This window comes from Asparagus officinalis, chromosome 1, assembly GCF_001876935.1.
Source record: "Asparagus officinalis chromosome 1, Aspof.V1, whole genome shotgun sequence".
Classification (NCBI taxonomy): domain Eukaryota; kingdom Viridiplantae; phylum Streptophyta; class Magnoliopsida; order Asparagales; family Asparagaceae; genus Asparagus; species Asparagus officinalis.
In genome coordinates this window covers 44477628-44492315 of record NC_033794.1, presented here as the reverse complement: position 1 = coordinate 44492315, position 14688 = coordinate 44477628, and the positions used below count along the sequence as shown (strand labels likewise).

Below are 14688 nucleotides of genomic sequence, written 5' to 3'. Positions count from 1 at the left end.
TTTGATGAAAATTCTCATTTGGGGTTTTGTTGATGATGTGTGAATTTTAATGGGTTCTGCCTAATTTTGATTTTGATTACAGGGGTCACAGAGCAAAGCCATTGATAATTGATCCTGGACTGTATATGTCAAAGAAATCTGATGTGTTCTGGGTTACTCAGAGAAGGGAATTGCCTACTGCATTTAAGCTGTTTACAGGTAAAATACTGCTCTTTAATTTGCTTGAAGTTATAGATTCATTAATAAGAATTTAATGTTTGAGAAATTCAATACGAGATATCTGAGATTGACAGAATTAAACGTTTGCCCTCTTAAGAACTTGGTTGCTGTGGGTCCCAAAAAATTTTCAGAATATAAAGAATGCAACATTTTGCATTAACCCTGACATTTATTTCTAATTCCACATAGAATGGTAGAAACATTCAAAGTCTACTACCTAACTTAGTGGAACAAACCAAGACTTGATAAATCTCTGGCTGCTCCAATTTTAATTATATTTGACTAATATTTGTTGCTGTTTATGATTAGAGTAAAGCTTACGCCAGTAATTTAATGTAATGTAATTATCACAGAGTACTATTCATGTTCACTTCTTTGCTGACAAAGGCTTCATCAGCTGAGCTATAAAAATTAGACCCTATAAGATACGAACCAAAACTGTATACCTCTTTTGACTTTTACACCTTTATGTGTCGTCTAGTGGGTGAATGAGGCATTACATTAGGAAGCATTAAGTTCAAGATACAGGTTAAGTCTAAAGTAAGTTTCTTATAATTGACGAACTCTTTCTTTTAATGGTAGCAAGTCAACATTTTAGTCTCATGAATAAAGAGTTGGGTTATGTTCCATATTGGGAAAAATAATACTTCAACTTTCTACAAAGTTGAAATCATTCACTTTTCATGATAACAATCTATTTCTTGATTTTTAACCATCTACATTGCCCTTTATTTGAATGCATTTAGCTGAACTATCGATAATGAGCAAAAAATAAAATTTTGAGTGCATGAATAAGGGAACAATCAGAGTTAAGCATGAATACAGGAAAGGGTTTCATAAATGATTTGCAAATTATCTAATTCAATTTTTAATATCAAGGTAGGTTACAGCTGTTCATATTTTATAACAGATATATTTCAGTATTATATTTTCATATCCTTGTCATCTTCACTGGCCTATTTGTAATTCTGGCACAAGCCCTGACATTATCTTCACTGTTAATCCTCTTGTGGTTGTCTTCTACCATACAAAGAAGAATCTAATAGAAAATTGCCGAGAAATAGGAAAATACATGTTACAATTAGACCTATTACCAAGGGACCGAAGCAATCTCTAGAATCCACAAATTTGATATTGTTGATGGATCTAGACTGTAATTATATAGGGACTGAAGCAAATCTCTAGAATCCACAAATTTGATATTGCTGATAGATCTAGAGTGTAATTATATTATACAATCAAACAAAATTATGAAATATCCTCTCTCCTTCCTGTAATAATCAAATGAACGAATCTTGTTTTCATTCTTCCCTACAAACTATATAAGACTGAGAACAAAACATTGACTGATCTCTCGATGAATTCACGAATAGTATGCAGCGTAATGATTTACATATCTCTGTCCATTTGCATATTGTCTTCTAAGATTATATTTTTATCAAATTATCCAATGATTAACCATGATAGCAAGTTTTTTTGGAACTTACAAAATATTCATCAAAATTTACCCACCCTGTATTTCGACTCTATACTGCATCTTGCATCGAGATCTCATATCTCATAGCCAAACACAAATCATAGATCTCTTCAAAATAAAAAATAATTTATTGCTTTGGGATATCTATTTCTGATATTGAATTATGATCATACTTGTACCTGTGACACCACAACAAAAAAGGTATTGGAGAACACTAATAAACTTGACTTAATAGACTTATTATAGAACAATGTCCAGTTCTCTCCACTCTCAAGAATTTTGAAGTTTTGACCCTCGAAAAAATATTACTGAACACCAAACTTGTGCCCATGGCTCTAGCTACAGAGAAATAGGTAAACCTCAGGATATCAGAACCTTGGTTATGATCGTTACTAGCTTAAATATCATCTACTTCAAAAGAAAAAACACATAAATTTGTATTGTTAAATATTTTGGCCACACACACTTTAGATCTATCGTGTATTTTTACTAGAGGTCATAATAAGCACACCTGTATATGTTTGGCATTCTTCCTAATGAAGAATTAGGCAGATCATTTTTTATCCCCTCTTGCTCTTGCTAAATAAAAAATAGTTATTGATTTCATTAAAAGGTATATATACCTCTTGTAGTTTCACTTTTGCGCATACTTCCTCTGTACTTTCATTGTCGCAGATAGATCCCCTAGGTTAAATTTTTTTACTCGTTTACCCATGGAGAATTTTGGTAGATATTGCCTCTAGATAACATTAGTTAGTCTAAGGATGAAACAGCCAAAAAGATTTAACACACTACAGGGATAGTAAATTAAAAACATGAATATGTGCAATTAACCCTTCACTAAATTCATATTATAAATTCTAAATAGATGTTGGTTGTTGCTTCGATCGTAAGCATTTTCTATTGATATTATCTACAACAATAGAGTCAATAGATTGCAAATTCAGAGGTAACAATCGTTCGTTTTCCCATCAGGCTCGGCATGGATGATGCTATCCCGAGACTTTGTAGAATACTGCATCTGGGGATACGACAACCTCCCTCGAACACTTCTAATGTACTACGCCAACTTTATCTCAACCCCCGAAGGCTACTTCCAAACTGTCATCTGCAACTCCCCCGAATTCTCCACCACCGCAGTCAACCATGACCTCCACTACATTTCCTGGGACAATCCCCCGAAGCAGCACCCTCGCACACTAACCCTCGAAGATGCATCGAAAATGGTGAGCAGTAATGTGCCATTTGCACGTAAATTCAACCGTGATGATCCAGTGCTCAATATGATCGATTCCGAGCTCTTGGGGAGGACTAATGGTAGTTTTGTGCCTGGAGGTTGGTGTGATAAGGATAAGGGGTGTGAATTGGTTAAGGAAATCGATAGAATTAGGCCTGGGCCGGGTGCTAAGAGGCTTGACAGGCTCATCGATAGGATAGTTAGGTCTAAAGTTTTTTCTCAGAACCAATGTAAATAAAAACTAGGATTTGGGGTTTCAGCATTGTAGACGGTAGGTTATAGGTGAAGTTAGAGGGAGAGGGGGTTGAAGGAGATTTGTATTGATTGGTAGCATCATAAAAGATTTAGGAAGGGGGAAAGGATGTTTTAAGGTTTAAACATGATTTGAATATTTACATGTGCAATTGAACTATAATCACAACATTTACAGAAAGGAAAACAAAAGGATCGAGACAATGACAGCTACATCACTTAGACAACACTGGCCATATATTGCACAATTTTGCTGATTTCAGATTATGCACAATGCATCAATCCTATCATCAAATTGTACTAGTTTCATATATTTAGCTGCTGATTCAGAAAATTTCTAAATGAAATTGTTCATTTAGAAATTATACTTCCATAAGTAGCAGGGACCTCCACATATGTTGGTTTAGATAACGGCCTCTATCATAGACCCTAGAATTCCTAGGAACTAAAACCAATGATCATACTGTTGTGTGCGGCGGAAGCCTCAAAGCGACACGAACAAGAACAAGAGATAAATCACAACTAATAAGCCAAACATAATATCACAGCAAGACAATGAGTTTAACGTGGTTTGGCAAGTTGCCTACGTCAACGAGGCAATGAGGGGGAGTTCTTACTATTAGAAATCAAGAGAATACAAATAGAGTTACAAATCTCACCGATTAAACCCTAAAACAAAGCTCTAGATCTCTCACAAATCTCCCATAATTGGAAGCAGCAATCCTCTCCCAAAGACTGCTCAAAAACGTCCTTACTTAATCCTAACTAATCAGGATTAGAGTTATATATCAGCTCCAAAACGAACCGGGTCAAATAACTGATCTAACTGCAAACCCGCTACGCGGTCGACCGTGACGGTTGACCGTGCAGGTATCACGGTCGACCGCGACAGTCGACCGAACACCCCCGACAGAGAATAAATCGATTATAGGAAATCCACAGTCGACCGCGGAGGTCGACTGAACCAATTCCCGAGAGTTAAATCACCTGCAGCGTCCGTGCGGTCGACCGTCACGGTCGTCCGCCTTCAGCTCCAGAGCCTCCTGCTTTCGCTGTCGACCGCCGCTGACTCGTGGTCGACCGCCAGTCTGCCTGGCTAATTCCCTGAACTTCTCTCGCCACTTCTTCAATTCTCCACATCGGGGAATGTTTCTACCAAAACTGAGCCGACACCAAATCATCCAAATGTCCCACTCGTTGCATCCAGGACGTTGTGGAAACACCCCACGACAACGAACTTAATCCACAACAAGTCGAGAAGCCAAACGTGAGCTGAAACGATTTCCCCCATCTGAATCAAACCGGTTGTATCGAAAGACTGCCTACGTATCCTCTTGCCCAAGGAATCAAGCCGAACGTAGTTCACCCAAATGGCCTCCAAAGGTCTCAACACTGAAGAGTGTACAAAAGCTTCAAACAATGACTAAATTTCACACCTAAAACAACTTTGGTCATCATATCTGTAGGGTTGTCGTTCGTGTGGACCTTATCTAATATGACGTCTCTATCATCCAAAACATCACGAACAAAATTGAATCTAACATCGATGTGCTTCGTGCGCGCATGATAAACCTGGTTCTTCACCAAATAGATAGTCGACATGCTATCACAAAATACCCGAATGGTCTCCTATGCGATCCCCAAGTCATCCAATAATCCCTGTAGCCACAAAGCCTCCTTAACAGCCTCAGTCACCGTCATATACTCCGCCTCTGTAGTATAGAGAGCCACTGTGGACTGAAGCGTACATCGCTAACATACCGGTGTACCTGCTAATGTAAACACATAACCTAAAGTAGACAGGCGCTTATCAAGATCTTTAGCATAATCTGAATCCACATAACCAATACAATCCTGCTCATTCTTCTCATCCTTCTGGAATACCAAACCAACATCCACGGTGCCTCTAACATACCGTAGAATCCACTTCACGACCTCCCAATGACCCTTCCTGGGGTCGTGCATGTATCTCGATACCATGCTCATGGCCTGTGACAAATCTGGCCTGGTACATACCATCGCATACATCAAGCTACCTACTGCACTAGCATATGAGACCTTCGACATATAATCTCTGTCCTCAACTGAAACAGGCGACATCAACGTTGAAATCTTGAAGTGGAGAGACAATGGTATGCTAACTACTTTTGCATTGCCCTCAAAGATGAATTTCTTTAACATCTTCTGCAAATAGCTCTTCTGTGTAAGCTTCAAACTCCCCTTCACCATGTTTCTCTTGATCTCCATACCCAATATCTTCTTTGCTTCTCCAAGATCCTTCATCTCAAACTCGGATTACAGCTCCTCTTTTAACTTTCGAATAGCCGAAGAATTCTTGGAAGCAATAAGCATATCGTCAATATATAAAAGTAAATATATATGCTCACCATCCTATAGCTTATGCATGTAAATACATGGGTCATATGGGCTCCTCGTGTACCCATGGCCAATCATGAAGCTGTCGAATCTCTTATACCACTGTCTCGGTGATTGCTTCAAACCATAAAGAGACTTTTCAGCTTGCAAACTAATTCTTCTATTCCTGCAGCTTTGAATCCTAAGGGTTATGTCATGTAGATCTCCTCATCTAAATCTTCGTGTAGAAAGGCTGTCTTTACATCCATTTGGACCAAATCCAAATCCAACTGTGCCACCAACGCCAATAAAATCCAAATCGACGAATGCTTCACAACGGGTGAAAATACCTCGTTGTAATCAATTCCCTCAAGCTATGCATATCCCTTGGCAACCAATCTGGCTTTGAACTGAATGTCCCCAATAGAAGATCTCTCCTTCTTCGCATGTACTCACTTTCAACCAATAGCTTTCTTACCCTTAGGTAGCTTTGCAAGTTCCCAAGTGTCGTTCTTCTGAAGAGATCGTATCTCCTCCTCCATAGCTTCCCTCCACCTGATCGAATCAGGGCTAGACTCTGCCTCCCTGAATGTGGATGGAACCATATCATCAACGACCTCTACTGATAATGCATATGCGACCATGACATCATTATACCTAGCTGGCCGACGAATCACCCTCCTCGGTCTATCTGCTGCAATGGATCCCTGAACATAACCCTGCTCCTGATTCTTACCATCCACTGTATCCTCTATCTGCCCGGCTATCATCTCCTCTCCTCCCAGTATCACCTCTGTAGGAGCCTCGATGGATACAATGCTATCTGGAGTAGGTGGATTCATATCATCCTTCATCTGCTGTGATATCTCAACTGTCTGGTCTCCCTCCACCTGCTGAGGCACTCAAGGCCTCATCATGTACACCTTATCGTATGTGATATCTCAGCTAATAACTATCTTCTTGTCCTGTGGATCCCATAACTTGAAGCATTTAACTCCATCTCTAAATCCCACAAAGACAGCTATTCTCGCCCTCGGATTTAGTTTACCATCATTGACATGGTAATAAGCTGGACACCCAAATATCCGAATCGACTCATGGTCACTAGCCACCGAACCAAACCAACGCTCCAAAGGAGTCTTCCCTCTATCGCAGTGCATGGCAATCTATTTACGAGATAGCTCGCATAAACCAACGTCTCGGTCCAAAATGATCAAGGCAATCCACTCTGTGTCATCATACATCGCACCTTCTCTAGCAATGTATGGTTTAATATTTCAACCACCCTGTGCTGTTACAGTGTCTCTCGAACTGTGAAGTATCTTCTAATGTCGTGATCCTGACAAAACTACAGAAATGGATCACTCTTGTACTCTCCACCGTTATCTGAATGTAGAGTCTTCACCTTTCTACCTGCCTGCAGCTCCACTTTCTTTTTCTACTCCACAAAAATATCCAGGACCTGATGTTTATGCTTCATAGGGTATACCCAATTCCTCCTGAAATAATCATCAATGAAAGTGATTAAATAATTGGCCCCACTAAGAGATGTATTTTGGGAAGGACCCCAAACATCTGTGTGAATATAATCCAATGTACCTCGGGTGTTGTGAACAGCGGTGCTAAACTTCACTGTAGTTTTCTTCCCAAGTACACAATGCTCACATAGCTCCATCTTGCAGGTCTTAGCACCTTTTAATAGCCCCTGTTTTACCAATGACTGTAGGGGCTTATCACCTGTGTGTTCAAGTCTCATGTGTCATAAAGTTGTAGTGTCCTCCTCTGTAGTGATAGAAGCTGCCAGACCCCCTGTAACTATCTTACCCTTCAAATACTATAGGTTATTTTCTCTGACACCTCGTATCACTACCATGGAACCCTTCGTGATCTTCACTGTAGCATCCTCTAAGATAACTTTATATCGAGCTGCATCCAAAGTCCCAAGAGAAATGATGTTCTTCGTCAACTACGGCACGAACCTCACTTCCTTCAACTTCCTAATCACTCCGTCATGCATCCTAATCCGGACTGAACCAATACCACCAATAGGGTATATGTGGTCATTACCCATAAGCACGATATCCCCTCTTTCCAACTCCTCAAAGCTGGAGAACCAATCCCTCCAAGGGAAAATATGATATGTAGCTCCGGAATCCATCATCCACTCCGTGGAATCAGCATAGCAAACCGACAGTAGTGCTGGACACGAATAGCCCGAAGAATCTGAATCTGAATGCTCATCAATAGCTTTTACAATATTTACTTCTGAAACTTGTACAGCTTTTCCTTTGTTCTTCCTGGCTTTTTCCTTCTACTTTGGGCAGTCAATCTTCCAATGTCCTTCTTCTTTACAATACTAATATTGGTTTCTACCAACACTCTTATAGGTACTCATATTCTTTGACTTTGAGCGGTTGAACTGGCAGCGGTTTGGATCTCGGCCTCGAATAGCTAATGCATCTCCCGATGCCTTCTCGGAGGGTTTACCATCACTCTTCCTTAACTAATAATTCACCAAAGCTGAGGTCACCTCCTTATAGCTAACAGTAGTTCTTCCATTGATCATAGTTAGAACGAACGTACCATAATCATCTTTCGGCAACGAGCACAAAAGTGACATCGCCTTGTCTTCATCCTTAACCATGATATCCACATTGACCATATCTGAAAGTAGCTTTGTGAAATTGTTGACATGCTGTCTGATGGAAACTACCCTATTCATCTTGAACTGATAAAACCTCTTCTTCTAGTGAAGCTGATTCTCAATGCTCTTAGTAAGATACTTCTCATTGAGTGTTTCCCACATTTTCTTCACCAACGTCTCGTTCATAACACCATAAATAAGATCCGGTGTCAAGCATGACCAAATAACTCCACAAACTCTAGTATTCATCTTCTTCCAAACCTTATCCTCCATGTCTTCGGGTTTCTCTTATAACTCAAGAGTCTCCTCCAAATTCTGTGCATCCAAGGCGTCCATTACCTGACACCTCCACAATCCGAAATTAATCTTGCCGTCGAACTTCGGAACATCAATCTTCGTATTATTAATACTCAGACTTTGTATCACCTTCGTAAGACTATGTGCAGCAGGAAGGGAAAGTGACAATTTTTGCATGCAGCAGCTAGGGAAGAGGGTAGGGAAAATTCGCTACTTGTGCAGATGGGGAAAATTTTCCCTTCGGTGAAATTTCATGAAAAGCAAAGAATGGGTCCCACAAGCTACATAAAAAAAACAAAATCAAATATTCACCTAATACAATGGGCAACGTGCCCTCTTTTCATTGGACCCCCTTTATTTTGTTTTCACCTAATCTTTAAATTACAGATTTGGAGCATAAATAATTCGAATTAATTTTTTTTATATCATTATTCCTAATTTTTCAAGATCTATAAATAGAGACTAAGTTTGTGTCATTTGGACACCAGAAAAAATCTACGATTTTACACCCTTTATTTCCTCTTTTTTGCATTTCTCTCTAGTTTCTTCTCCATTGTCAAGCTTTTTTGCAACCTTCAAACTTCATGGATCCTTCCCAAAACTACAATTTCCCCTCAGGTTACAATTTTCCTAATCTTCCTCAAAATTCTAACATGCAACGCCCTGAAAATACTCAGAATACGGGGATGCAGGCCAATTTTCAGATGCCGTATATGATGCCTCAAAATATGGGCATGCAATACCCGTATAATGCTCCTTATATGGCCTATGGGTATCAACCATTTCCTGGAAACAGCTATGCTCCGTCCACCATGAACTTTCCAACCGCTGGTCCGCCTACGGAGCCTCTTACACCCCGTTTTAGTAGTGGATCGACTGATATCCCGGAATTTTCCACCCAGATCTCTCTTGAAAATGTTGATGGGGATACACCCCATAGTTTTCTAGCTCCAACCCAGCAATCAACCAAGAGATCAAGTTATGATAGTTGGAGCACCGAAGACAACAAAGTTCTACTCACTGGTTACTTTCACTTTAGTAACGACAGTGAATTGGGGAACAACCAAAAGGGTGAGACTTTCTGGGGTAAAGTTACAGACTACGTTAATGAGAACTCAACAAGTGGAAAAGTGAGGACCATATCAAAGTGTCAAAGTCATCACCGTGACATCAACAAAAAGATTTGCGGTTTTGTTGGTTGTTACAGTGCTCGATGGCGTGTAAGGGAGAGGAAAAGTGTTTGGTCCGATGATAAACTATATACGACAAGGCTGTGGAGTTGTATTCGGAGAAATACAATGGGAAATTCGGCATTTGGTTGAGGCTAATGGAAGCTTGTTCGAAATCAACGGCGCAATATATCCATCGGGTTAAAATGAACTCGGGAAGTAGTCGGATCCAAAGAAAGAGTAGTGCGATGACGTGGGAATCTGTTCGCTACATGTTATACGTCCGGAGGAAGGATGCTGCAAAAGAAGAAAGCTAGAGCTTCTGCTTAGTAAATCTCCAGTTCAAGGAATCGAAGGTTGTTCTTGACGAGGAGTTATCCCTCTAGTTACCTCATGATGATGGCCTATGGAAGAAGAGAGCAAATATCTGTTGAGGCATATGAATGGCCCTCGCTCCCGGTGCCAAGAATAGTGAGAGTTATTTGTTAATTGAGAAAACAAACGCCAGATCGAGACGATGGAAGAAGAAGGAATTATTGAAATATGTTGAGGAAGGATCTATTTGGCAAATAAAGATCATCGTGTTACTGCTTGTTGTGTTTTCTTGTTTAAGTGTTTTGTGTTAACGGTGGTGTTCAACCTCGGAGGTCGTTGGTAGTGTTTTGTAATAGGCCATTTTAATGTTTCAATAAAAATTTATGTTTTCGTTTGAATAAATGCGCGATTGAACATGACAGACCCTTCAAAATTAATCAATAAGTGAAATGACTACACACGCACAACAAGGTACAAAATGAGACAGAACTATCCTGCACAAAAATCAAGATGAAATGACAACACCTCGCAACTTGCATGCCGCTACTACACATGGCTCTACTATTGCATTGAATGACAACACTTGGGCAGTGGTATGCATGTGTGACCAACACTTGGACAAGTAGGGAATGCATGAGTGACAACACTTGGCAGTGGTAATGCATGTGTGACAACACTTGTTCTGCAAATGCATGCCCTCGTCAAGTCAATTATTTGAGCACATACCATTCATTATAAAACCTGACCAAATACACATCATAAGTATACCTATCAACATTTTGTTCTTCATATCATCAAATGGATCCAATCCTAAGTGAGTTCTTCAAACGACAATGGGAGTTGGAAGACAAAATACTTGAGAGGCAGCAAGAACTACTAGAAGAGTTGCAAAGGAGAAATGAAAAAACACATAAGAGAAAATCCATATACAGAGATCATCATGCAGCGCACGAGAGGCTCATGGCAGACTACTTTGCCGAATCGTGCACTTACACTGATGCACAATTCCGACGCAGGTATCGAATGAAAAGGCCTCTCTTTCTACGAATTGTGGACTCTATATCAAATTACGACGATTACTTCACACAACGGCGCAATAATGCGGGCAAGCTTGGGTTAACGCCTATCCAGAAGTGTACGGCTGCCATACGCATGCTCGCATATGGAGTCCCAGCAGATGCTTGTGATGAGTACGTGAAGATAGGGGAATCCACTGCAATCGAGTGTACTCGTAAGTTTTGTGAAGGGGTAATAGCCTTGTTTGAAAATGAATACTTAAGACGACCAAATGTTGAAGACTTGCAGAGGTTGCTCCATGTTGGTCAGGAGCGTGGTTTCCCCGGGATGATTGGAAGTATCGATTGCATGCACTGGCAATGGAAGAATTGTCCAAAGGCTTGGCAAGGGCAGTTTACTAGTGGACACAAGGGAACAGCAACCAGTCATTCTCGAGGCGGTTGCGTCATATGATTTGTGGATATGGCATGCTTTTTTTGGCTTGCCTGGTACATTGAACGACATAAATGTACTAGATAGGTCGCCAGTTTTTGACGACATTGAGTCCGGTGAAGCGCCACAGGTAAACTTCACCGTGAATGGGCGACAATACAATCTTGCATACTATCTAGCTGATGGAATCTATCCTAAATGGCCCGTCTTCGTCCAGTCAATTCAAATGCCCCACGGCAACAAGCAACAATTATTTGCCAAACAACAAGAATCATGCAGGAAGGATGTGGAACGTGCATTCGGGGTTCTCCAAGCACGGTTCTCTATTGTTCGCCAACCAGCTAGAATGTGGGATCTTGATGTCTTAGGAAAAATAATGAGTGCATGCATTATTTTACATAACATGATAGTCGAGGATGAGCGAGATACGTATTCACGGAACTAGGAAAATCTCGACTTCGAACCATCTAACAATTCTGGCTCTAGCTCTAGCTCCTCTTTCAATGTTCATACAGAAGTGTTGCCCAAGTTCCAAGTGCACGTTCAAGGAAGATCAGAATCAAATATTCATACTAGAACTGAACTACGTGATAGGGCTCAACATATTCAGTTGAAGAAAGATCTTGTCGAACACATTTGGCAAAAATTTGGAACAACTCTCGACTAGATTTACCAATTGCTCGCGTGTTTTCTTTTATGTTATCAATAATTTGTATGTTTGGTTTTTCGTGTGCTTAATAAAATTGTGTGTTATTTTATGTCAATTTAAAAATAATATTAAAAATTAAAATTAAAAAATTTATGTAAATATTATATATTAATTATTGAATAATGAATTTTTCTAAAACTATAATTATAAATATATTAGTTGTAATACTAATAATAATTAATATATGAAATAAGAAAGATGAGTGAATAAATATGGTGGGGTATATGTTGGTGTGATGTGGTATTGGTGGGTCCCAAATAAAGTAAAAATGTTTATGAAAAACTAGCTGCTGCAGAGTTGATAGGGAAATGTGTATTATTGAATTATGTGGTGGGAGAATAAAGTGATGTGGCAGGGGAAGACAAACCTGATGTGCTTGCTTCTCTCATATTATCGATCTAACTCTTCAGATAAGAATTCTTCATCGAATCCTTTGAACAAGCCTGAAGCTCTGATATCAATTGTTGTGCGCGGCGAAAGCCTCAAAGCGACACGAACAAGAACAAGAGATAAATCACAACTAATAAACCAAACACAATACCACAGCAAGACAACGAGTTTAACATGGTTCGGCAAGTTGCCTACGTCCACGAGGCAAGGAGGGGGGAGTTCTTACTATTAGAAATTAAGAGAATACAAATAGAGTTACAAATCTCACCTATCAAACCCTAAAACAAAGCTCTAGATTTCTCATAAATCTTCCACAATTGGATGCATCAATCCTCTCCTAAAGACTGCTCAAAAACATTATTACTTAACCCTAACTAATCAGGATTAGAGTTATATATCAGTTCCAAAATGAACCGGGTCAAATAACTGACCCAACTGCAAACCCGCTATGCGGTCGACCGTGACGATTGACCGTGCAGGTATCACGGTCGACCGCGACGGTCGACCACGACGGTCGACCGAACACCCCCGACAGAGAATAAATCGATTACAGGAAACCCACAGTCGACCGCGGCGATCGACCGAACCAATTCCCGAGAGTTAAATTGCCTATAGGATCCGCGCGGTAGGATCCGCGCGGTCGCCCGTCACAGTCGACTGTCTTTAGCTCCAAAGCCTCCTGCTCTCCTGTGCATGTTCGCGGTTGACCGCCGCTGACTTGCGGTTGACCGCCAGTCTGTCTGGCTAATTCCTGCAGATTTCCTGAACTTCTCTCGCCACTTCTTCACATACCGTGCACAAAAGTTTTACATTTGTAATACATATACAACAGAAAGTTTATTTTCTAAGCATTGTTAGTCGCAGAGTGACCTCTCATGATCCAGCGAGACCCAGACTCTCGTTGAATAAATTCGTTACAAAAATTTTGTTTATGCCAACGAAGGAATATCTCTTTTTCTTTTTTTTTTCTTTTTTTTTTTTTACTTTTGCTCCCCTTTTGGTTGCTCTCAGCTCTTTATTGCCTGAGAAAATTGGTTCAATAATTTAATATAGTAATAGTAATTATTGATGCGGTGAAGTCGTTCAATCAGGACTTCAAGGGTTGTAGCATCTTTCAATTTGTAATATTGTTTGTGAGCCACTCCATAGACTGTCCCTTTAACGAACACCTCAGCAAAGAAAACGGAGAACATCACATGAAGGTACTTTTGCTGATTTTGGGTTGCTAAGTCAATTCAATTAGATGGCATTAATGTAACTTACTAATCAAATTGCCCAAATCAAAGGATAGCGCAAAGAGCTGATTACTCCAAATACTTATCTTAGTGCTTCATGTTTCAACAAGCAGCTACCTTGCTATTTGGTGTAAACTAATTTAGAAGGGAGCTTACCTAAAGTTTAATGGGCTACATCAATCTCATTTCAAGTTCTTCAACAACTGGCCCGTTTGCAAAATATACAGTACACAACAAATCAATATCTTTTTATTATGCCTATAAATCAAAATAAACATGTGAACAGTATAATTTATAAATTCAGCGACTAACTACTTACTTAATGATATACCTCCAGAATATGAAAAATATCTACCAATTATACAAGTATTTGACAGATGAAAAAAATGTACTGTTTCTTTTCACAAAAAAAAAAGAAAAATAAAAGGAAAAAAAATGTACTTGTTCTATAAGTATTTGTGCCACAAAATATTGTGTGTTCCTTCTTGTAGAAACAAATTGTAGAAACGACCAAAACATTGGAGAAGATCAGGAAATTTGATGCAGACAAGCATTTGGGTGCTTGCCGGTCGACCACGAGCTTTGGCGCGGTCGACCGCAAACGTTCACGACTACAGGTGTTTTTCGATTTTCTAGCTGGTGGATCGTGGAGTTAAGTGCGGTCGACCGCGGACCCTGTAATGGCTTTTCTTGGTCTTTGTCGTTCTGTCCGGTCGACCACGAGCTTTAGCGCAGTCGACCGCCAGTCGGGTTTGGGCCTGAGCTTTATTTCTTGTTCTGATTTGGTTTGTGCTTTGATATATATTGTAACACGATTTTAGGGTTTGGTTAATCAGAGAATAGAGAGTATTTTGAGCACTTTGAGAGGAAGAACTTGTGAGCGAGTTGAGAGATCATTGGTTGGGGTTTGTTTGAGTGTTTGAGTGATTGTAACCCTTTT

General features: G+C 39.9%; 2 protein-coding genes and 1 pseudogene across 2 annotated transcripts in view; all 3 read left to right on the top strand.

The window, feature by feature from the left end:
• LOC109823470 (beta-glucuronosyltransferase GlcAT14B-like) overlaps positions 1-3328 on the top strand; it is a 4312-nt gene extending 984 nt beyond the window's left edge. Inside the window, exons 2-4 of the mRNA XM_020389756.1 lie at positions 1-4; positions 81-198; positions 2672-3328. The exon at positions 1-4 is cut by the window's left edge and continues 70 nt beyond it. Coding sequence (XP_020245345.1) covers positions 1-4; positions 81-198; positions 2672-3171 — 622 coding nt within the window. The 3' untranslated portion in view covers positions 3172-3328. The remainder of the gene's footprint in view (positions 5-80; positions 199-2671) is intronic.
• Positions 9168-9803, top strand: LOC109833785. The gene has a single exon (XM_020401600.1). It carries the CDS (start codon positions 9168-9170, stop codon positions 9801-9803), a length of 636 nt encoding a protein of 211 aa, XP_020257189.1.
• On the top strand, positions 10793-12095 carry LOC109842308 (annotated as a pseudogene).